Here is a 23187-nt window from a genome sequence, read left to right on the forward strand (position 1 = left end):
GAGAGTGTCCTAGTACTTGACAGATATCGCAAAATGATCTCTTGGGACAATTGTCTTTGGTATGGCCTTAGTTCTTGCATTCAATACACCACGTTTCGTTGTTTTCTTTTTCCACCCTCATTTCCTTCGCCATTCTCATCACGTCCTTGTGGATGCCTAAATTGTTGGTGACTCCCCATCATTGTCACCATTTGCGGTGTCATCATTGCTTATCCTCTTTTTGTCTTGCAATGCCTTGTTCTCACTTTCAATATCCATCGCCCTGTTGCACGCCTCTTTGTACGAGGATGGCAATACCACCTTAATCTTCTATCGGGTAAATGGTCTCAACCCCTTTATGAACCATCTCTTCTTTAGATCATATGCTGATTGACTATTTATTTTATTGATTAGTTCCTTCAGCCTACGAAGGTGGACCCGAATTGTCTCATTTTTTTGTTGTCGGGTATTGTATATCTCATCGTGGAGTAGCCTGAATTCTCCTTTGAAGGCTTTTTTTAAGTCCTTCCATGTTGCTTTATTCGCTACTTGAAGGTCTGTATATCAATCAAATGCATCCCTCAAGATGGTGGGGAAGGCTTTCAACCAATAATCCTTGTCTTTTTGTCCTTTTGCTTCCCAGATGGTTACACATTTTATAGTAGTGTGTAGGATACCTATTTTGGGTAGTTTTTTCTTGTTTAGGTTATTCATTGTTCTCTTCCTATTGTTGGGGGCTTAAGTGTTGTTCGACTCAGGTGGGTCGGTTATCCCTCCATCTCCTTGTACCTCTTCTTTGTTTCTTGGTATGTAGGGGTAGTCTTTCCTCCCCACTTCCTCATCATACCTGCCTTGATAGTTCCAGTACTCTCCCCTCCTGAGCTTTTTTGGGTTTGATCTCCCTATTCTTGTACTATGATACCACTTGATGGGGACACAACCCAACAACCAGAATAGACACAATAGAAAGGGGAAATTATATTAACTGAGAAAATAAGCTGGTACAAACAGTGCAGAGAAAATAAACTCAAAACATGCCCTGCGGGCTTACAATAGCATAAATCTGGAGAATATTTCTCCTTTTAGCACCTCCTCTCAAGCTCCAATCCGAACTGCCTTTTACAATGCCAGAAATCTCCTTAAATAGACCCCGGAGGGTTAAGGACTAGGAGTACATTCTAGAAAGTGCTAGTAGGCATCCACTGACAAAATAGAAGGTTCCGGAAGCTGCGTTAGAAGTCGGTGCAATTCTAGAAGAATCCAGAAACGGTAGCCGAACTTCCGGGAGGCATAACTTTTGAACCGTAATTCCGATTGACGAACCGTTTACATTTTCGGAAAGCTCTCAAAGCGCTCTATAGCCCTATGGACAAGCTTCGCTCGTCCCCCATTTTTCGACCCTTTTCGAGGTCATTTAATGCCCCAAACCTGACTTTGAAGCATTCTTAGGGGGTCTCCAAAACCCGAAAAACTGCAATAACTTTCAAACCGTGGGGCCTTTTGACCTGATTCTTTTTCTGGAATGCTCTAAATCTCGATTACATTCATCTGGCCAAGTCACACCTTCTAGGTCACCAAAATGATGGTCAAATTGCATGCTCCTATTTTTTCGGGATTTTTAAATGCACTGATAGTTGAACTATGAGAGTTGGAACCTTTATTTGAGCCAAATGGGTATCCAAAAATGTAAAGACATAAAATAGAAACTAAGTCTAAGTACATTTTTTTTTTTGGGTGACACAGGATTGCCCTTATACCTCTGGATGCTCCTGCATCACTTTTCTAGGCATTCACTCATTATATCTGCCAAGCAACTTTTTAATTTTTTCAGAAGCTCACTCAAAATGATTCCATCATTGCACTCAATACTGTTACATAAATTTTACACAGCATTGGCTGAAGTTGTTGCTTGTCAGTCTATGGAGTCGTTGCTTTTCCATACGTTTGCACGACCTTCTTCCTTTTCCTTCTTACTTTTAATTGCAAAACATATTTCTCAGTTTCTTTTTTATCATTTGCAGCCTGGTGCTCTGATACCATGTTAAGTATTGTAGGATCACTGCAAATGTAATCACACTATCTGTATGTTATGTGCTTTCCAAATGGTAGCCATCTCTCTTTATATTGCGGATGGGATATAGATAGACATGTCCCTTCATGGGATATGTCTATTCATTAATATTTAATTAATAACAATTTATAATTTAACTACACACACACACACACACACACACACACACACACACACATATCACATATATATAATATATATAAAATACATATAAACCTTTAGTTTAGCCTCTCGAGTTTATCCAACTGAAGCTACCAAACATTAACAATGACTACACACATCAAGATCTTTCTTCCTTGTTTGCAACATACTCCTAAAGTATTCCTCATTGTCGTTTGTCATAAGATATAGGCTTCCCAGTCATATGTTTGACTGTTCTTTTTTAATCACTTTATGAAAATTTCTTCTTTAATATTATCAGCGCCTTTCCAAAGATATTAAGTGCCAGATAATTATGACGTTTGTAATAACTAATCACTGTCCTTAGAGGTTCGTTGATGCCACTTCTTCTTAGGTTAGACTGTTGCATATGTATCCTCCCTCTTTTATTTTCTTCCTGGTATACTGAGATCTTCGTGTCTCAGTGTCCTCCACTTAAGATAAACCAAGATGATGATCCCTGTAATTATTCTGCTGAACGGTTGATATTCATCCTTTACTATCCACATGAACACCACAATCGCTTTCTTTGAAGTTAACCATGGTATTCTAATGCTTGTTATTGTGATCGATGCCAAAATACCCAAACTGGAGATGGTAAGTATGCATTGTTTCTATGATGCGATGCCCAGTCAACGGCACCACTAATCATGCTCTATCTCTCATTCATTCTCTATTCATATCTACCCCTTTTATCCAAAATATGCATTTGTATCCTCCTCTTTTCTATTCTGCCACAAATCACAATGCATCTTATTGCTGCCTTACACAAACAAGTCTATGCGTTCCACATTATCGTTGTCTTTGATGTTCTATATTCTCCACCTGTGATTTATTCAGCTATTTCTGAAATGAATCTTTCTACCATGCCTTCAATCACTTTTTTACATTTGCAGCCTGGCTCTGATATCATGTTAAGCTATGATTGCTGCAAATGTAACACAGTCTATAATTTCTCTGTGTGTTCCAAAGGCAGCGATCTTTCTTGCATTTATATTGAGGATTAGCCAAGGAGAGACATGACCCTTCATGGGACATGTCTGTTCATTATTATGTGATTAATATGATGACTATTTCTGTGTGTGTGTGTGTGTGTGTGTGTAGATATATGCACATAATATCTTTTGGATCGTTATATTAATTTTTTCAGCATTACATAATTATTATATTCTATTATGTGTGTGTGTGTGTGTTAAGTATATATATCATATCTCATATAAATACATATATATGTATCTTCAATAGGTTTGTCTCATAGGATTTATCTGACAGAAGCTACAAAAACTTCGACAGGTTGTATGCAACTGTCAGGATCTCCTGAAATGGTCTTTTGGAAGTAGAGAGGACTGTTAATGTTTCTACCAATGTTTCTACCAACAGATTATTAGCGACTGGTTCAAGCTTTGTCACATATTGAAAGTATACATCTAGAATTTTGTAAATGCTGGCAATTTATAGTAACTTTTCAGCTTTTAATAGATGTAAATGGCTTTGAAATAAAATAGTTAACTGTTTTATGCCTAGAAAAGTAACCATACCGATGGATTTCTCTACCAAAATTATATGTATTTCTGTTCGCTCATTTTAATATTTGTTTAATGTGAACAATACTTATGGATTAATTATGTCTCTGATAACCTAGATGGATTGTGCATAACATTCTAATTGAAAATTCAGGTCTACATTGATTGTTCGAAGTTTGTTCTTTGTGAATATACCTGTTTAATGGATTTTAATTGTGTATAAAGGCAATGGCAATGCCAGCAGCAGTTCTATCGGACAGAATGACTGGCAAGGAGCATGGTGGCATGATACCATTGATGATAAATATGGTATGAATTGCTTTCTGAATTTCATTAAGAAGATTAGGCAGCACAGTCTACTTTATTTTACTGTCATGCATTCAAAATGTGCCGTTTAGACTTAAGTTTTGTTGTTTATGGTTCTTTCGAATATTTCACTTTAATGCGCTTGGATCACTCATTGAAGAGTTAGTATTGCAGCTGATACTTGATTTACTGTAGGTTGGTAACAAAATAACTCTCTTATCATTAATTTGTGCAATTCATCTTGAGAGAGAACTTTGTGGGTTTAAACTTCATGATGATTCAATGCTGATTTTATTTTAGACTTGTTTGGTAAAATGATAGCATATTTCCTCCTATAAATAACTTGTGATGTGAGGAAAGTGAAGTCAAATTGAAGCACATAAGAGTAGCCGAATAATACCAAGCAAGGAGCATAATCTTTTCTTCATGTTTGAATATTTAAAGATTGCAAAACACAATTTTTTTATACTACTGATTCAGTTATATGGTACAATCTGTTTTCATAATTATATAGCAATTTAATGTAGAGTCTTGTAAGCTTGTGAATGAAAATCTCATTTGTTTATTAGCTTCCCTTTCTTGGGACATTGTTTCATCCTTGGCCGCAGGATAATAGAAGATTCTTCCTGAAAGCAATCTGTAGATAACACATCTCCTGGAAATCAAAGATTTACTATTGGAAGCTATTGAGATCACACTTATACTCCCTACCACACATTTTAGAACATTCTCATTTCTAGTTCATGAATTCTCAATTTTCAGCAGCATCAACATGACAATAGCTTACATACTTTTATTCCATGATAGCAATTTTTACCATTCTTTTTTTCCTCTTTTGTCTTGTTCCTAGACAGTTGCTTTTCTTTTGGTGTATATATGTCCCTTTTCCCATTTGACATGGATAAGTCCGAAACCAATTCACCTGTATATGCTTTACTACTATACATGGTAATCTACGTTATTCACAAGAATCTGCTTCAAGCTACTGATAGGTGGCTAGGTGTAGATATATGACATAAGAAAGATAGTAGTGTTTCTGGAATGTGTTGCGTAACAACCCATTTGATATATTATATATGACATGCAAGCCTTCATTCATTTATTTCCCCCCTTGTATACATAGCATACATGCACATATATCTTGTTTCATGAAATTAAGTAAACAGTAAGTTGTCTATGACTGTTTGTAAATGAATTTAAATAGCATGCTATTTTACATTAAATTTAATAATTTTTCCAAATTTTAATTACCTTGCTACATGTGTGAGAGAAGTGAATTTAATTAGAGCAACAAAAATATTGAACTTTCTATGAGATTCTCATTAATTGATACGAGTATGGTATAAAAAATTCAGTGAGAACCTCCTGAAGACAAATTTCAAGCAATTTGAATTTGAAGATGCATCTCGTTTTGTTAAGAAGTTGATAGTACAGGTATAACATGGATGTCTATGTGGATGACTTGTTCATATCAGGTAACAGTGAAAGACATGTAGGACATTTTGTCATTGATGTCATTGTTGGTGTTTGACCTGCATGAAGAGCTTGACCAGCTTGACCAGCGATGTTAATGACCATGATCAGAGTGCTCCAAGCACTTAGGGTGTTGGCCATGTTTGGCTAGTGTGTTATTACTCTTATATTTAATGTGGTTACCCCTTCTTAGGATAACCCTGATATAGGTCGACCCAGTTGACCTATATATGTATAGGTTGACCTAGATTACCTATACATGTATAGGTCAACCAGGTCGACCTGTAACCCAGGCATTTTTGGTCTGGAGCCAGTTTTGTCTCGTGCTTACTTGTCTGCTCATCAGCTGCTTGTCCACTTGTCTATGTAATATTCCATGTCAGATTATATATATCAGACTTTATGTGCCGTGCCAGCATTTTGAATTATCCAAGATACCATGAATTTGAAAAAACCCAAGTAAAGTTCTGCTGTTGAATTCACAAAGGCTCGTGTCACGAGCTGATGGCTGACTTGTGGGCATGATTAAGGCATTATTGAGACTTATGGAATATGCTGCTGTTTCATTTGAAATCATGCATATGCTGGTGAATTAGCTATTCTTTGTATTCATATTGTTGGTCATTTTTTGGAGATTGTGGGTTATATTTTGCAAAAAATTAAAGGGACTGGGCAGTCAGATATATGGATGTCAGAGAGTCGTGGATTAAAACTTAAAAGTGTATTAATACCTCCAGTAGATGTAATGTCCCCATTTTTGCCAACATCAGAGTTTCAAGGATTAGCCTATTATTGTGATCCTCATATGCTAATTATTGTGGATAGAGGGTTATCTGAGGCAGTGGCTTGGCTTGGGAGGGTCTGTTTAGCGTAGAGACAAAGATGAATGCATACAGACAATAGAACACGAACAGCAGTATTATATTCGCAATAGCAGATGAATGATGATTTACAATGATCCCGGACGGGATATAAATACTACTGCCGAACATTCCCGAAGGAGTCTGTCGGCCATAATTATTGTATCCGTTACAAACTATTTACCGCCAGACCGTCGGCTACGGAATACCAAAACACCGCCGGCGGAATACCAAAACACCACCGGACCGTCGGCTACAGAATGCAAAATACTGCCGGAACCATCCAGTCGGCTAACACCATCCCCCCCAAAAAGAAAAGTCGTCTGCTGACGACTGACAAAATTAGGAGACAACTTACATACTACAGAAAGAACTAGAGAGAGGGAGGCGTCCCAAAAGTGTGTTGCCGGCGACGTAACTTATACACCTGCTCTGTCCTGATATGGAGATCTGTCTGGATCTGAGAGTTCACTTCGACGGCCTCCTTTAGAAGAAGTGCCGCATCCATGGCCTGCGTTTTGGCTAACTGCATCTCATACTCAGCCGCATCCTTATCTCGAACCACTGCCTCCATACTTTGCTTAGCCAAGTCTTTCTCCTGCACTGCGGCTGCCAAATCTGCTAGTAGTGCTGTCCGCTCTGTGGCCCATGCTGCCTGCTGGGCGGTCAAGTCGGTGGCTAGTTTCTGTCTAGCCTCAGTTTCAGCTGCCAATGACTGTTCTGCTGCGACTCTGTTCGCCTTCGCACGCTGACGACCGTAGTAAACATCTTTGTACAGTCCCACAATCTCATGCGCTAGTTTCATCATAGGAGTGTCCATGGGTCCCAATTCCGGCTCCGTGGCCCAATCTGTCAGCATCTCCTCTGTCTCCGTTGCCGGCCAGCCCCTATCTATAAAGCAAGTCTCGAATCGCCGAGGACAAATCCCACGAATATATGCTCTGATCAAGTGCCATTCCCTCCGCCGAGTCAGGGCCTGAATTGCCACATCGTGGCCCTTCTTTAATGCAGACTTAATAGTCCTGAGGTAATCCCGACACCTGTCTTCATCTGACCCGTAGTCCTCCTTGGCGAAAGCCTCTAATGACCATTCAGCATCACTGTGTCCCCCCTCGCCAGTGGGAGCCATGCCCACATCCGGTGCTGCCGTCTGTGTTGTTGGCGCAACCACGGCATGTGGCATTCCCTCCTCCGGAGGCTGAGGCTGGGGTTCCGCCGGCCATGTTTCAAAACGCCCAGGAGATTGAATGGAGGGACCCCGCTTCGCCGGAGTGAGTCGGAACTGCTGCCTCAAAAACTCACTAGCTCTATCTATCACCTCCGGTTGTTCGACCCGCGCAAGCTCCATATTCATCTTCTGTACTGACTGGGCTGACTCGGCCTCTGCTAAAAGGGATGATGAAATGGTGACCACGGCGTCACAATCAATGACCTCCAACCGAACCTGCGGCTCAGACTGTGGTAGTGGTGGCTCTGCGACAGTGACATTCGTTGGTGCGGCTGAAACTACTTCTGCTACAGCCGTCGGCAGTGGCTCGGCAACTATCTGTGGGACGGTGTCCGGTACTGCGTGTGGAACCACCTCAGCCACTGTCCGTGGGACATCTGCCTCCGCTGGAGGAGTCATAAGAACTGGGGCATAGCGCTGACCAAAGGCCGGAATGACCGTAGAAGAGGTAGTCAAGTGTGCTGAGGTTGACAGCTGAGGCGGGGTAAAGAATGTAGGCCCACCTCCTGCTGGCTCTCCGTCAACTTCAGCCGATGTGCTCTCCTCTTCTTCCCCAGATTCAGCCTCGTCACTTATTGAAGTGCCCTCCCTCCCGCTATCTGTTTCTCCGGAAAGGGTTAATTTGCGGAGTACTTTCCTGTGTCCAGTAGCTGACCCTCCTGTATCCAAGTGGCGCCAGAAGAAAATGGGAGGCTCCCCGTCTGCCAGCTTGCCCTGTGGAGGAGCCTCAAAGCCATCCATAGGGATCTGATTAGCTGCTGCCTCTAAAAACAACCCGATGGCATGGTGCGGCATAAAAAATGTTCGGTGCTGAAGTGTCATGAATTCTTCCATTCTGTCGGCAAGCACTGAGGCCCAATCATAGACCACTCCCTGCATGATACCATTCATAAACACAATCTGTGGCAGTGCGATATCTGAAGCTCGAGTGGCACCGGTCAATCTGCTCTTGATGACGTCCATGATACAACGCCAATGGCCCTCTCGAATAAAGTCCCTGCGAAGCCCTCTGCACTTTGTCCCCAGAACTACTGCCTCCTTCTCCATAGGTGTAAGGTCCCTGCATACTAGGGCTATCCAATGCTCCTTCCGTTCCTGCGACAGTTTATGATTCTTTATTTCCACTTTCTTCCCGCTGGGGCCAAGAATGCCGAAGACCCTGGTGAAATCTCTTGGTTTAAAGGACACCGTCATCCGCTGCCTTTTGTACAAGAATGTACTTGTTCTGCTCTGGACACTGTATGTTTCTATCATGGTGCGCAATACTGATTCAAACATCCGAATGGAAAAGATGGGAAGCTGAATAGCCCAATGTACCTGTGCCCGTATCAAAATCTGTTTAATTTGGTCTGCCTCAGGAGTTTCCTGCCACCACTTCCGGCATTCGCTTCCGCTAAGACTCTCAAACTGGATGGTGAGATAAGTGAGTTCTCCCTTGGTCTTTTGTTTCTTGCTGCTGGAACCGGAGGGGCCTGCAACTCGAATTCCTGACGCCAAAACTCTTGAAGTCTTCTCCATATTGGCCAACTGACTCTTCCATGGCTTCCGCTTGCCTGCTGACTCAATGCCAAAAAAAAAAAAAAAAAAAATGATTTATTCTTCCTATTGCCGGCTTCTTAAATTTCTCGTGGAAATACTCTGGCTGACGGCGAAGGTGGAAGTTTTCTCCCGCGGCAATCTTCTTGTCTATCCGTGACGTTGAAATTTTTCAATCTCATGGACTGACAAAATTGGATGTTATCCCACTTAATGTCGACCAAATTTCCCAACCACTGACTTATGCTGGTCAAATTCTTCACCAAATTTTTCAACACGCCCCCCAAACTGTCTTGCTACTGCCGTGGAAGTTTTCTGCGGACCTGCGGGGTTTTAAATCCGCGGGGCCTCCCTTCCCGCGGGACTTCTAGTCCGCGGGGCTAAATCATCCTCACCTCTTATCTCCGCAATTGATCCAACAAAATAAAAAATGTCGCGAATGAGTAAAAAAAGATTCAAAATCGACTAAGAATGATTGTCATGCCCTCCCATGAAGAATTGCAGAGATCTACAGCATGAAGACGACAAAGGATGAGGCAGTCATGCTGATCCACCCAAATCCGGCAGCGACGGACTTCGATCCAGCGTTGACGGACTTCGATCCAGCGTTCAGTGAATCTGGCGAAGGTGCAGGGAAGTAAAGTTCGTCGAACTGAGAAGGCTCGGGAGAAAGCGGAGGAGCGGAAGGACTAGCAACGAGAGCGGGCTACAGTACTGTTTTCCAGATGCGGCTCTTGGGGTTTTAAGCCCGCGGGGCCTCCCTTCCCGCGGGACTTCTAGTTCGCGGGGCCCGCGGGACTCTTAGTCCGCGGGGCCCGCGGGACTTCAAGTCCGCGGGGTCCGTGGGGGCTGCCAGGCCGAAAATTTTTTTTTTTTTCTTTTTTTTTTTTCAATTTTTTTTTTTTAATTTTTATTTTTTTATTTTTTAATTTTTTTTCTTTTTTCAATTTTTTTCTTTTTCTTTTTTTAATTTTTTTTTAATTTTATTTTTTTTTTTTTTTATTTTTTTAATTTTTTACTCAACAACAATACCTCTGAGTGACGTCATCGCCAGGGAATGCTGTACTGACGACACGGAAGGATTTACCGCCGGGGAGGACTTCCTTACACGATATGGTTTCAACTTAGATCCGTTAACTGGCTGAGTTATCTCTTGTCCGTCCAAGGTTGCTAATTTCATTGTCCCCGTGTCGCCAATTTCTCGGATTTGATATGGTCCAATCCATCGCACTTTGAATTTGCCCGGCTTGATTTCGTTACGGCCATCATACTTCAGTACTAATTGTCCTGTCTGGAATCTGTTATGTCGCAGATGCTTGTCATGCCAGAGTTTGCGTCTATTCTGTGCTACTTCTGTTGCCCACTGTGCCAACAACCGTTTCTCCTCCAGTTTATTCAAATTAGTCAATCGCTCTTATAGACTTCCGTCATCATCCAGTTTGTTTTCCAACGCTATTCGAAGACTTGGAATCATGAATTCTGCGGGGACCACTGCTTCTTGTCCAAACATTAACTGGAATGGTGTGTACCCGGTCGTCACTTTGTATGCCGTGCGGTACGCCTAGAGAGCAGCAGGTAAGTTCTCTTCCCAATCCGCTCCTTCCACCGCACAGGATTTGTAGATGATGGATACCAGAATTTTATTGGTGGCTTCTGCCTGCCCGTTTGCTCTTGGATAGTACGGACTTGACAGCGAATGATAAATCTTGAATTGAGTAGTGAGCAGTCGAATAACATGATTGACGAAATGACCTCCCCTATCACTTGTTAATTGTAATGGAATTCCATACCTTGTGATGATTTGGTCATAAATAAACTTCGCGGTATTGACAGCCGAGTTATCCGGTAATGCACGGGCCTCCACCCACTTGGTCAGGTACTCCGTTGCAACAATGATGTAGCGACACCGTCGCATCGTGCTCACCCTCAATGGTCCAACGAAATCTAGCCCCCATCGTTCAAAAAGTTCCTGCGCATGAGAAGGTTGAAGTGGCATGAAATCTTTCTTCAGCGGTTTCCCAGTCCGTTGGCAAGTGTCACATCCGACGACCCATTCCCGTGCATCATTGTACACCATTGGCCACCAAAGTCCTGCAAGCAATATCTTTCGTGCAGTGGTGTCAGGCCCCATGTGGCCTCCTGCGGGGCCTTCATGGGCTTCTTTTAACACCTGCGGTATCTCTTCTTCCAGCACACATCGTCGAAGAATGTGATCCGGCCCCATTTTGTAGAGCAACCCATTGATTAGTTGGAATGTACGACTCCTGATTATCAATTTGCGTCTATCGTTTGGTGACATCCCCGTGGGAAATTGTCCTGTTGATAGGTATTCACCAATATTCTTGTACCATTCCGGCAGTACCCCAATCTGAAACAGCTGTGCGTCAGGAAAGTCGTCATTCACACCATCCGCTGATTCCCCCGTTTTGATCCGTGACAGGTGGTCGGCACTGACGTGTTTCTTTCCTGGCCGGACACTGATTTTGAAAGTAAATTCTTGCAACAGTAGCAACCATCGGCTGATCCTCCCTTGGATGACGGGTTTGTTAATCAGGTACAACAGGGCCTGGTGATCAACATAAAACACAAACGGTGTAGCAAGCAAATAATGGCGGAATTTTTGTACAGCATAAACCATTCCCAAAGCTTCTCTTTCAGTTGTGCTGTAGTTTTGCTCGGCCTTTGATAACAACCGGTTGGCAAAGTATATTGGATGATCCAATCCGTGATTACCAGTCTGTGCCAGGGTTGCGCCGATCGCATAATTAGAGGTATCCACATGAACATGAAATTCTTTATTCCAATCCGGATATGCCAGGATGGGTGCCGTAGCCAGTCGTACCTTTAGCCCTTCAAATGCCTCATCCTGCTCTTTCTCCCATCGAAATGCCTCTTTCTTGCATGTGAGCTTATCTAACGGCTGGGATACCTTGGCAAAGTTTTTAATAAATCTCCGGTAATACCCAATGTGTCCGAGAAAAGATTTTACCTCCGTGACATTAGTGGATGGCTGCATTTCTAGAATGACTCTCACTTTGTCGGGATCCGTCTTTAATCCTTCCTTACAAACAATGTGTCCGAGCAGTCTGCCATGTGGAACCATGAATCGGCACTTCTTGGGGTTCAATGCTAGCCGGGCTCTGCGACATCTCTCCATACATTCACCAAGTGCTGCCAGGTGTCCGTCTTCTGCGCTGAATATTGACCAATCATCCAAGAAGGCCTTGAAATTTCCCACAGACATCTTGTCGAAAATATGCAGCACAATCCGTTGGAATGTGGCCGGTGCATTACACAACCCAAAAGGCATCCGATTGTACGCATAGACGCCATCTTCAACAACAAACGTCGTCTTCAACTTATCTTCCTCCGCTATAGAAATCTAATTATATCCGGAAAACCCGTCCATGAACGAGTAGATTTCATGTCCCGCGACCTCCTCCAGAATGCTATCCGTGAATGGAATTGGAAAAGGATCTTTGATTGTTACTGCATTCAGGCATCTGAAATCAACGCATATCCGAATCTGAATAGTATCCTTTTTTAAGGAAATGACTATTGGTGACACCCATTCGCTGGTCTGTACTTTGAAGATAATGCCAGCGTCCAGCATCCGGTTGATTTCCTCCGTAACACGTGCGGCATAGTTCTTATTCATCCTGTAGGGTCGCTTCCGTATAGGGACAGCTCCATCCATCAGCGGGATGCGGTGCACACATAATTCCGGCGGTACTCCTTTGAGATCCTTGTATGTCCATGCAAACACATCCTTGTAGTCCAGAAATATCTTAAATGCCGCGGCTTTGAGTACTGGATCCCAATTATCTCCCACTAGGATGTTCTTTGGTTCTGCCCCATCCCCTAGATTCATCGTTTGCAGTGTAGCTTCATTATACTTGATCAGCTCTCCTTCATCGAATGCATGAGCTGGGGTAATATGCAATGGTGATTCCCCCTCCTTAACTTCAGTAAACTCCTTCAGATATTCGTTCTCAATTGACAGAACATTACAACTCGGAAATAACTCATAGTCCTCCAGTTGCCAGTGGTATAAACCGTTGACGGAATCCAAGTCGTCATCCGTTATTCCCCCGTCCAATCGGAGAACACCTTCTTGATCTGGTTCCATCCGTCGTCTCCCTCCATCCTCCTCCTCCGAATCGGATGACAAGGCCTCTTCCCCTACCATTTGGGTATGCAAATCGATGACGAATCGACGACCTTTACTTTCAAGGGATATAGTGTTCTTCTTCCAGTCGTGTCGGGCTCTTGCTTCTATAAGCCAACCGCGGCCTAGGATGGCATCATAACCTTTCTTTTTTAATGGAATTACTACGAAATCCATTAGAAACGACTGAGTGCCAATGGTTACCGGCTGCGCCATGAGAATACCCAGTGGTTTAATACCATGTTGATCAGCGGTTAGGAGCTGAAAACTTGGAGGCCATAATGTTGGCTGTCCAAGTTTCCTCCAAGTTTCCTCTGGCAATACATTCACGCCGGACCCTCCGTCCACTATGGTGTTTGTGTGAACATGTCCAAGTATCCCCATTTCGACAACTGCAGGGTGCCGTCCTGATGTCAGTGCCAACAACATCTGGTCTTCTCCTCCCGTAACAAGTTCCTTTTCGTTCCGTCGACTTGGTTCTCCTCGTGGCTTCTCCTTCTCAAGGCTTGCTTCCCCTGTCATATTTGAAAAAGCAGATCGAAGTTGGGGCATGGTAAGAAGTAAATCACTTACCTTTACTTGCACCTCTGTTTGCAATATTTGGCGTATTATGTTTTGTTCAGCGGAATTCCTTGCTGAGGTGGCGGCTGTGGTCGGAGGTGTTACTGCTTGCGATAGTTGACCAACCTCTGCCCGTGCTGCTGCAAACTTCTTTTTTTCTTCGGTGGGGTCCGGATATCCTTTTGCTTGTTGCCGTGTAATGGCCAGAACTTCTTCTTCATTGGTTCCAACCGTGATTAAGTTCACTTCGGATTTTGGGCATTTTGAGTCATCGTGGTCGTCGGGTCCGCACCATCGGCACAATAGGTGAGGTGTATTTGCTGTTGGACATTCTCGCGCAAAATGCCCCCATAAGTTACATGCTCGGCACTAAATAATTGGTCGTCCGTTTGCATCATACTGAATTCGGCTTCTGCTCGTATTGGTGTTGTTATTGTTGTTGTTATTCTGTCCACGGCGATTACTTCTGTATCCTCCAGATGTAGCGCCTGTGTTGGTGTTACCGTTACCGCCTGACGGGGAAGCCTCCTGTGTGAGAAGCACCTGTGAAGATCCTCTTGTTTTCATGTTAAAGGGACAGTCCTTTGTCGAATGGCCCATGATCTGACAGATGTCACAGAATTGGTTCGTCGGACACGATCCCTTAGTATGACCGTCGGTCTTACATTCCGTGCACCACAGTTCACTACTTTTTGGCTCCTTCTGCATATTTTTAAACTCTTTCATCATTCGAACCATATCCTTCTGTAAGGCACGAACCTTTTTGTTACTACCTTCGTCATCGCTGCTATCATCCCAAGTGGATTCATCATCATCAGAGTCAGAGGAGCTGGTTTTCTTCTTCTTTGTCTTCTGTGCACTCTCAAGGTCCAGTGCTCTGTTATACGCGTCCACATATGATGACGGTGGCACAATTTTCATTTTCCTCCGCAACTTCGAGCGTAGGCCGTCCACAAACCACCTTTTCTGCAATCCGTCCACTGGCTTGCTTTCCATTTTGTTTACTAAGTCTTTTAATCTCCGGGCATAGACGCGGACAGTTTCGTGCTTCCCTTGCTTGGTATTGAAAATTTCCGCTACGATTTCATTATCATCCCGTAAGAGTTTAAATTCCGCCAAGAACTCCTTTTTAATGTTATCCCATGTATCCAGCTTCTGTGGATCCGTATCCGAAAACCAATCAATCGCGACACCCCGTAGGGTTGCGGGAAATTGCCTGGTCCATTCGTCGGCATCTGTGATTCCATTTGCCCGCCAAATCGTCTCACATGTCTTACAATGTCAGAGGGGGTCGGCTGTACCATCGCCTTCAAATTTTGGTAATTTTTCTTTGGGTCCCGCCATAATTCTAGAGATCTGCACTCCTACAGTGGTCGGCACTCCCACACCGACAGTCTGTACTCCCACACCGGTAGTCTGCACTCCCACACTGGAGGTGTCGACAGCTGCAACCTTTGGTGAAGACGGAGGATCCTCCGAAATTGTTTCCCGCGGAAGGCTATCCTGGACGAAGAGGTCACTCCACGCTCGTGCTCCGTCGGCACCGCGAGCAGTGCGAGTTGATGCCCTCCCGTTTGAATTTTCGTCCTCAGGCGAACACAATTTCAAGAACTCCTCCCGTGCTTCTTCCACCAATTCCACCTGCTGCCGAGTCTCCTCCAACAATTCCTCCGCACTTCGGTTTTCGTTGACAATCCTCTGAAATCTCCGTCGGCGTTCGGCTTGCTGTGCTAGAATTAAATTCTCTTGCGCAATACGGATTCCATCTTTTCCCTTCACCTTATTTCGATCCTTGTTAAGCTGATTTGGCATTAATCTTCATTCCTCCCACCTTCCAGATTCATAAGGCAACGGCGCCAAATGTTTAGCGTAGAGACAAAGATGAATGCATACAGACAATAGAACACGAACAGCAGTATTATATTCGCAATAGCAGATGAATGATGATTTACAATGATCCCGGACGGGATATAAATACTATTGCCGAACATTCCCGAAGGAGTCTGTCGGCCATAATTATTGTATCCGTTACAAACTATTTACCGCCAGACCGTCGGCTACGGAATACCAAAACACCGCCGGCGGAATACCGAAACACCGCCGGACCGTCGGCTACAGAATGCAAAATACTGCCGGAACCATCCAGTCGGCTAACAGGGTCTTGTCTTCTCCACAATTTAGTAAGCTATAGGTTGGTCTTTGTTTGACTCAGATTGGACTTCGTTTGGGCTTAGTTTTGTGTACTTACCATTTATGGTAAGTTGGGTGTTGATTGAGATGAACCCTTTCTATATTTGGAAAGTGTATTTGGTCATATGGAGAAATAATAGGTATAAATCTTTTTTCAAATGACATATTTAAATGATGAGTATTTTGGGAGTTATTATATTTTTAGTGGCCAAATTATTATTAATTTATTAAATGGCTTATTATAAAGTTATAATATAACTTCATAATTTCACTTGAGGGTTGAGCTATCATTGGAAAGAGCTATTTATTAATTAGTTAAGCCAAGTCAAGTGAAAGAATCTAATGGAAGCTTCTAATTAATATTGTGTGGTGAAACTTCTTGAATGAAGTTACATTTTGGCAACAAAAGGAAATCTGGAGGTTATAAATACAAGCCCATTTGTTGAGAAAAACATGCTTGAATATTTATTTGCTTTTGTTGCATTTGTGGCTTTCTTGAGGTTCTGATTTTTGTGCTCTTGTTGAAGTATAAAGGGTTTGATTTGAGGTTATTGAAGATTGAGTTGTTCTCCAGTCTCCTGCTGAGGTATAGTAGACTATGCTGAGTTTAGAATTTGATTGGCCTCCCTTCTATATTTGCTGTTGCTAGGAGGACATTATTGGTGCTGCTAATTAGTAGCAATTTAATATTTTGGGAGTTATTTTATTTTTAGTGGCCAAATTATTATTAATTTATTAAATAGCTTATTATAAAGTTATAATTTAACTTTATAATTTCACTTGAGGGTTGAGCTATCATTGGAAAGAGCCATTTATTAATAGGTTAAGCCAAATCAAGTGAAAGAATCTAATGGAAGCTTCTAATTAATGTTGCAAGGTGAAACTTCTTGAGTGAAGTTACATTTTGGCAAGAAAAGGGAATCTGGAGGTTATAAATACATGCCCATTTGTTGAGAAAAACACGCTTGAATATTTATCTACTTTTGTTGCATTTGTGGCTTTCCTGAGGTTCTGATTTTTGTGCCCTTGTTGAAGTATAAAGGGTTTGATCTGAGGTTACTGAAAATTGAGTTGATCTCCAGTCTACTGCTGAGGTATAGTAGACTATGCTGAGTTAGAATTTGATTGGTCTCCCTTCTATATTTGCTGTTGCTAGGAGGACATTATTGGTGCTGTGAGCTAGTAGCAATTTAATTCGCAATTAAGGAGTCTCCATTCTGAGTTTTAAATACTTGAATCTTTGGTCTTTGAGTGTTGGCTTTGTTTGCATGAGTGGGTGTTTATATATTAGTGTGGAGCCTGTTTGTATCTGCATATTTGGGAGTCTATGGTCACAGAGTTTGGCAGCAAGGAATTACTGTTACAACATACCCTTGCCTTGGCATTAACATTTTGGGAGGAGAATGGGGAGGAGTTTATGATACTGCTGTTGGTATTTGTCCACATTATTTCTAGGCATTTGAACCAGTTTGTAGACGCTGCTAGCATAAGATTTTGGCACCCAATATACTGGTTGGCATTATCAGTGTCTGCAAATTCTGTACCCAATGAATGCATAGTTCCTTTACAATTGGCTGTTAGATTCTTCAGAAATCTTCGTGTTTACATGACTGCTGTTGAAGGAAGCACATTCACTGTTTGGCATCATTTTGGGACTGCTGTAGCAATACATTTCAGACCTGCAAATTGGTGGTGAAGCTCAAGGCTAATTGTGACAATCATTTCCAGACAGGGTTATTACAGTAGAGTGCTTGGCGTCAGATGTGGGAAACCATTCTTTTTCTATTGGCCAAAATTTTAAAAAATAGATGTCGGTAAAATCTGGGAAGTGACAATCTACTTCATTTTTTTGGTTGCATGTTTTTCTTCAGCCGTTGAGTGTGAGTGCATTATTTATTGGAATGGTGCGATTACTTGTCCAGCTGCTGGGATTAAAATGTTTGCATAACGCTGAGATGATTTAAGTCTTATTACAGCTGGTCTTATGAATGAAAAGTTTGTTTTTGAGATTGAAAGTGAGGAGACCTGATTTTATTCTACTGCGAAGTTCTATTTTGCTATGGACTATAAAAAGTAATTGTCTCTCTCTGTCAAAAAAATGTTTTTCTGATATGCACTGTGTGAAGATACATCATTTTTGCCAAGCTATGAGTTTATACAGGGAATGTGAGCTTTGAAAGGATTGATGGAGCTGCATGTCTGGTGAAGAAGAGTTATTTCAGTTTCAGTGATTTCTCAGTATTATTCTGGAGTTGGTGCCATTAGCATCTGAAGTTGGTGCTTCGGTCAATCCGAGTTGGTGCTCACTCTTGTAAGCTAGGTTGGTGCCCACTATTTGTTAACTAAAGCTTTTTAATGCTGTGGATTTTTGTTGTTCTTGTTTCTATATCGTCACTCAAGTGTTTTAAACTAGCAAAAATATTAGATATATCAGCAATACTGATTCACCCCACCCCCCCTCTCAATATTGCTTAATTATTCTTCAGGTATAAGAGCCTTGAGTCTCGGGTTTGAGACTCCCTTTAGTGGCTGCTAAAGGCTCAATTGGTGCTGAGTGGGAGATTGTTGACGTGGTTGTCAACACCTCCTCGGGGATTCCTGACATGGCTTAACTGCCTCCCAGGGGTCAGGTTAAATCTGGCGTTTGTCAGTTTGAGCTTTTGGCACAATGGAAAATGATTCCCTTAAGACACACTGCAGCAAATGAAAGTAGCACTAAAGAAAGGGTTCAAAATCATTAACTTGGGGTACTTTCATTACTGTATGTACATTGAAGTGATTCAAAAACCCAAGTATGTCATTATCATCAAACAAATTTATATTGGCGAAATTCTGCATGAATTTGGAATGACATGCTGCAAACCTCTCAATAGTTGTATAGAGAAAATATGAAACTAAAACCAGATGATACTGCAAAGGTTGTAGATGCAGCTAAATGTAGACAATGTGTTGCAAGTTTGTTTTATGCAATGACAAAAAGACTAAATATTTCTTTTGTTGTTGGAGTCTTCTCTAGGCTCATGCAATAACCCAGAGAAAATCATTGGGTAGCAGCAAAGAGAGTTTCCTGATGTGTATAGGAATGCCAATCATCTCTTGAAGTGTAAGTAGAAGTCAATTCTAGTTCTCTCATGGGTAGGTGCAAAATATATCACAACTCTAAAGGTAATTAGGGCAATAAAATGGCTCAGAAGAATTCTCGAAGATCTGCAAGAGAAGCTATTTCATTAACAGCACCCATGGTTGACAAAGCTTTTGCAGTAAAGTATGACAAGGAATTCATTTTTTTATGGCCAAACTAACCATATTAACACAAAATTCCATTTGATTAGCCATCATTTGATCAGTGGGGGCATGTGACATTAATGCACATGTTAATCCTAAGTGTCATGATGTTTTATTATTACAACTTAGTTGAAGGTGGTTGCAGAGAGTAGGAAGATGAAGCTGAATGGTCATCGTGGAAGATGGACTGAATAGTCATTTGAGATTGATAAGTATGAACTTTGTATTGCAATATTCAATTTTGGTTGTCTAAGGGGTTGAGCTTAATTGGTTAAATTGATGAACTTGCATTGTGGAGACCCAAGTTGAATTCCCCATAGGGACATCTAAAATGGAAGCCTAAGTTGTGACTTTTGTTATTCCATAATTCAATTCTAATATGAAGTTGGTTTCTAAATAATTGTGGATCTCTAAGTTGTCACCACTCTAGGTCTTGCATAAGTGATTTTAGTGTGTTTACTTGTAAGGAGCTTGTAATTGTCTTGTGTGATGCTTGTATGAGCAAGATATTTGTAATTGCTAACCAATTTTGGTTTACGTGAACAAAATTTCAATTTACTTTGTGGACAATTTCTTGGCTTAACAACCTTTTGTTGGTAGTATCCAATATATCCCCTCACGATTTGTGACATGGTCTAAAACCTCTTGTAAGATTTTTAATTGGGATTGTAGCGATTTCTTGGATAGATGCATCTTTTGGAAGAAATGGCTAGTACAACTCCCTTTAAAAGTGGTGTCAGGGTGGGTCACAAGTCTAAATCCCTAGGGTAACATTGAGGGGAAGTGTCCAGAATATCCCCTCAAGATTCATGACTTGGTCTAGCAACCTCCTATGAGATCCATAATTGGGATGCTAGCAGTTTCCTAGATAGATGCATCTTTTGGTAGAAATTACCAGCTCAACTCCCTTCACCTTTGCCACTGAACACATTGGTTAACTGCAAAAGTGTATGTGTTGAGGATCCTTGTCACCATCCATGAAAATCTATTTTTTTCAGTTCTTGATACCAAATGCAAGCTTCTTGAGGCACCCAATCATGACACACTCACTAAAAGCACCCACTTTTGAGGTTGCAATTAGCCTTCTGGCACTTCATTTTCATGCTTGGCAAAGTACTTGGAGTCATTTTATTATTTCTGATTTTTAGGCATTTTCACATATCTTAGACAATTTTTCCACATTAGATCTCAATTCCTAGGCTCTATATGTTAGGCCCAAAGAAGGCAAGTATAACTTGGGTGGGGGTGGGGGTACCAATTGTTACTCACAACCTTTCATACATAGTACAAATCTGAAAGATAAATAGTAAATGCAAGATCCACAACACATAACACTTGAACATAAGATTTGTTTTTGGGGAAACCTGTTAGGGAAAATCCCAGTGGGACTCTAACCCACAAGATGATGCACTTAGATAAAAGTATTGCTCAGTTAAGAGCATAAAAATGGAGAACAAAACGTGTACTTACACCTACAGGCTTACAACCCAATCTACAGGCACACTGCCAAGAGCACAATGCTCACAATACAATCATAGATTTGGTCCTCAGTTGCGTTCACCAATCTCTTCTTAATTACAACAAGGACAAATAGTCCGTTACAACCGAATTGACAAATAACATCTTCTATGCCTATACAGTTCCAATGACGTACAATTTGCATCACCTTGCTTACATTATCGTCTCATATTCCTTTCATACTTGTTACACACTCGTATTTACAAAATGATCTCTCATTTATATCAATTACAAAGAATAAACATCGACTAGGTGCTCAAGCTGATCCAGATATAAATAATATGCTTAAACAACAGTGCAATCCAAAATCAAGTCAGTTAAGACTTAGATAGGACCTAAATCTTCAACCACGAACATGCTACACCCTCGCCAATGCAACACTAAGAATTGCAACATGTTAGTCCATAGTTCATTTGTAGCTTGACTGTCTTCTTCATGTATGTCATATCTGCAGTCACTTCGAAATCTTTTCACACTCTGATCAACTCTGACATTTGTGCTTTTAACAATTTTCTTTCTAACTTCTTCATCTCTCTTCAAATAGCATATTCTTCCAAAAATTCTAAATTTTACAAGAGGGGCATGTCCATACCATAATTCATAAGGCATCTTACCAAAGTCCTTCTTTATCTGCACTCTGTTCAAAGTATACAGTGCTGTACTCATTGCTTCTCTTCAGTAGATCTGCGGTATTTTTCCTTCAATCATCATTGTGCTAGCTATGTCTACAACTGATTTGTTCCTTCTCTTAGCAATACCATTCTACTGTGGGGTTCACGGAGCAGAAATCTATCTCATAATCCCATGTTCTTCACAAAATGCATAGAATTCACTGGATGTGAGTTCATCTCTTTTGCTTGATCTCAAGCACTTCAATCTTCTTATGGTTTCTGTCTCAACCATCACCTTAAAGATCTAAGTTTTTTGAAAAGCTTATGGTTTTTCTTTAAAAAAATGTCACCCACATCATTCTAGAATAGTCATCAATAAACAACATAAAGTACCTGTCTCCTTACTAGCTTCTTGTTCTTGTAGGATGACACAAATCTGTATGCACCAGATCTAGCAAACCGTTTGAAGTATACATCTTATTTTTTAAAGTAGATTTAATCATCTTTCCCAATTGACATTCTTTGCACATATTATTAGGCTTCATCAATTTAGGTAAATCTCTCACAACATTACTAGTGCTAATCTTCACTATATTATCAAAATTCATATGAAAAAATCTTCTGTGCCATATTATCATTAATTTTAACAATCAAACATGTACTCTCAACTGTTTTCAAATGAAATAGGTTACCTTCAGTTTGTTTACTGGATGCAATCAACTCTTCATTGCCTCCAAGAATTTTGCACATACCTTTCGTGAATTCCAACCTGCAACCCTTAGCCAATAGTTGTCCAATACTCAATAAGTTATGTTTCAAACCTTCAACATGTAGAACATCTTCAATATTATTCTTACCACCAGGAGAAATAGACCCTTCTCCTTTTCTCAAACAAGGGGCATCATTACCGAACCTAACAGCACCTCCATAATGAACATCCACTATCAATGACCCATTCTTTTCTCTTTTCAACATGTGAAATCAATGCTCTCTCTTCATTAGTATTTTCTTCTTTAATAACAACAAACACAATTGCTTCCTTACTAGCAAAAAATTCTTCATTAGTCACTCCTTCAACATAATAACTTCTATGCCCATTATGTCTAAATTTCTTAGACTTTCCCTTATGATCTCTAGCAACTTTATTAGGACATTTAGATGCAATATGTAATTTTACTACAATTAAAGCATCTCAAACATAGTTTTCCTTCATTCTTAACAGATCCTTTAGGTAGTCTCCTTGCAATCAAGGCTTCCAACTCATCCAACATCCTTTCTTCCTCTTCAAATTCTTCCCTATCTTTGTCATATCTTACAAATCTAGTAGAATTGATGAACTTGCAAAATTATTATAGTCAACTATTCTTCTGCCATTTTTCATAGTAGAAGGGCTTCCATATTCAATCATTGTTCTATCCTTACTGACTGTGGCTTTGAATGCAGTCTCAATCTTTGGAAGTTCCTTGACAAGGGTAGTCATTTCATATGCACTAAGTTTTCCGATCAATGCTTCTCAGGAAATCTTTCTAATTGTTCTTAATTCTTCAATAGCAACAACTTTCTCATTGTAACACTTCAGCAAAGATCTTTGAATCTTTTCTATAACTTCATCTTCTTTCAAGGTACCACCAACACATCTGATTGTATAAACCAAATCATTTATCTTCTGCATAAAGGATGCAATAGTCTCAGTTTCAATCATCCCCATGTCTTTGTACT

At 41.1% G+C, this 23187-nt stretch overlaps 1 protein-coding gene across 1 annotated transcript in view; it reads left to right on the forward strand.

The window, feature by feature from the left end:
* Positions 1-23187, forward strand: part of LOC149547598 (heme binding protein) — a 48913-nt gene that overhangs the window by 13474 nt on the left and 12252 nt on the right. Inside the window, exon 6 of the mRNA XM_089791716.1 lies at positions 3958-4041. Coding sequence (XP_089647842.1) covers positions 3958-4041 — 84 coding nt within the window. The remainder of the gene's footprint in view (positions 1-3957; positions 4042-23187) is intronic.

This window comes from Cupressus sempervirens, chromosome 7 (assembly GCF_028749045.1).
Source record: "Cupressus sempervirens isolate cs-2001-9-10 chromosome 7, ASM2874904v1, whole genome shotgun sequence".
Lineage (NCBI taxonomy): Eukaryota > Viridiplantae > Streptophyta > Pinopsida > Cupressales > Cupressaceae > Cupressus > Cupressus sempervirens.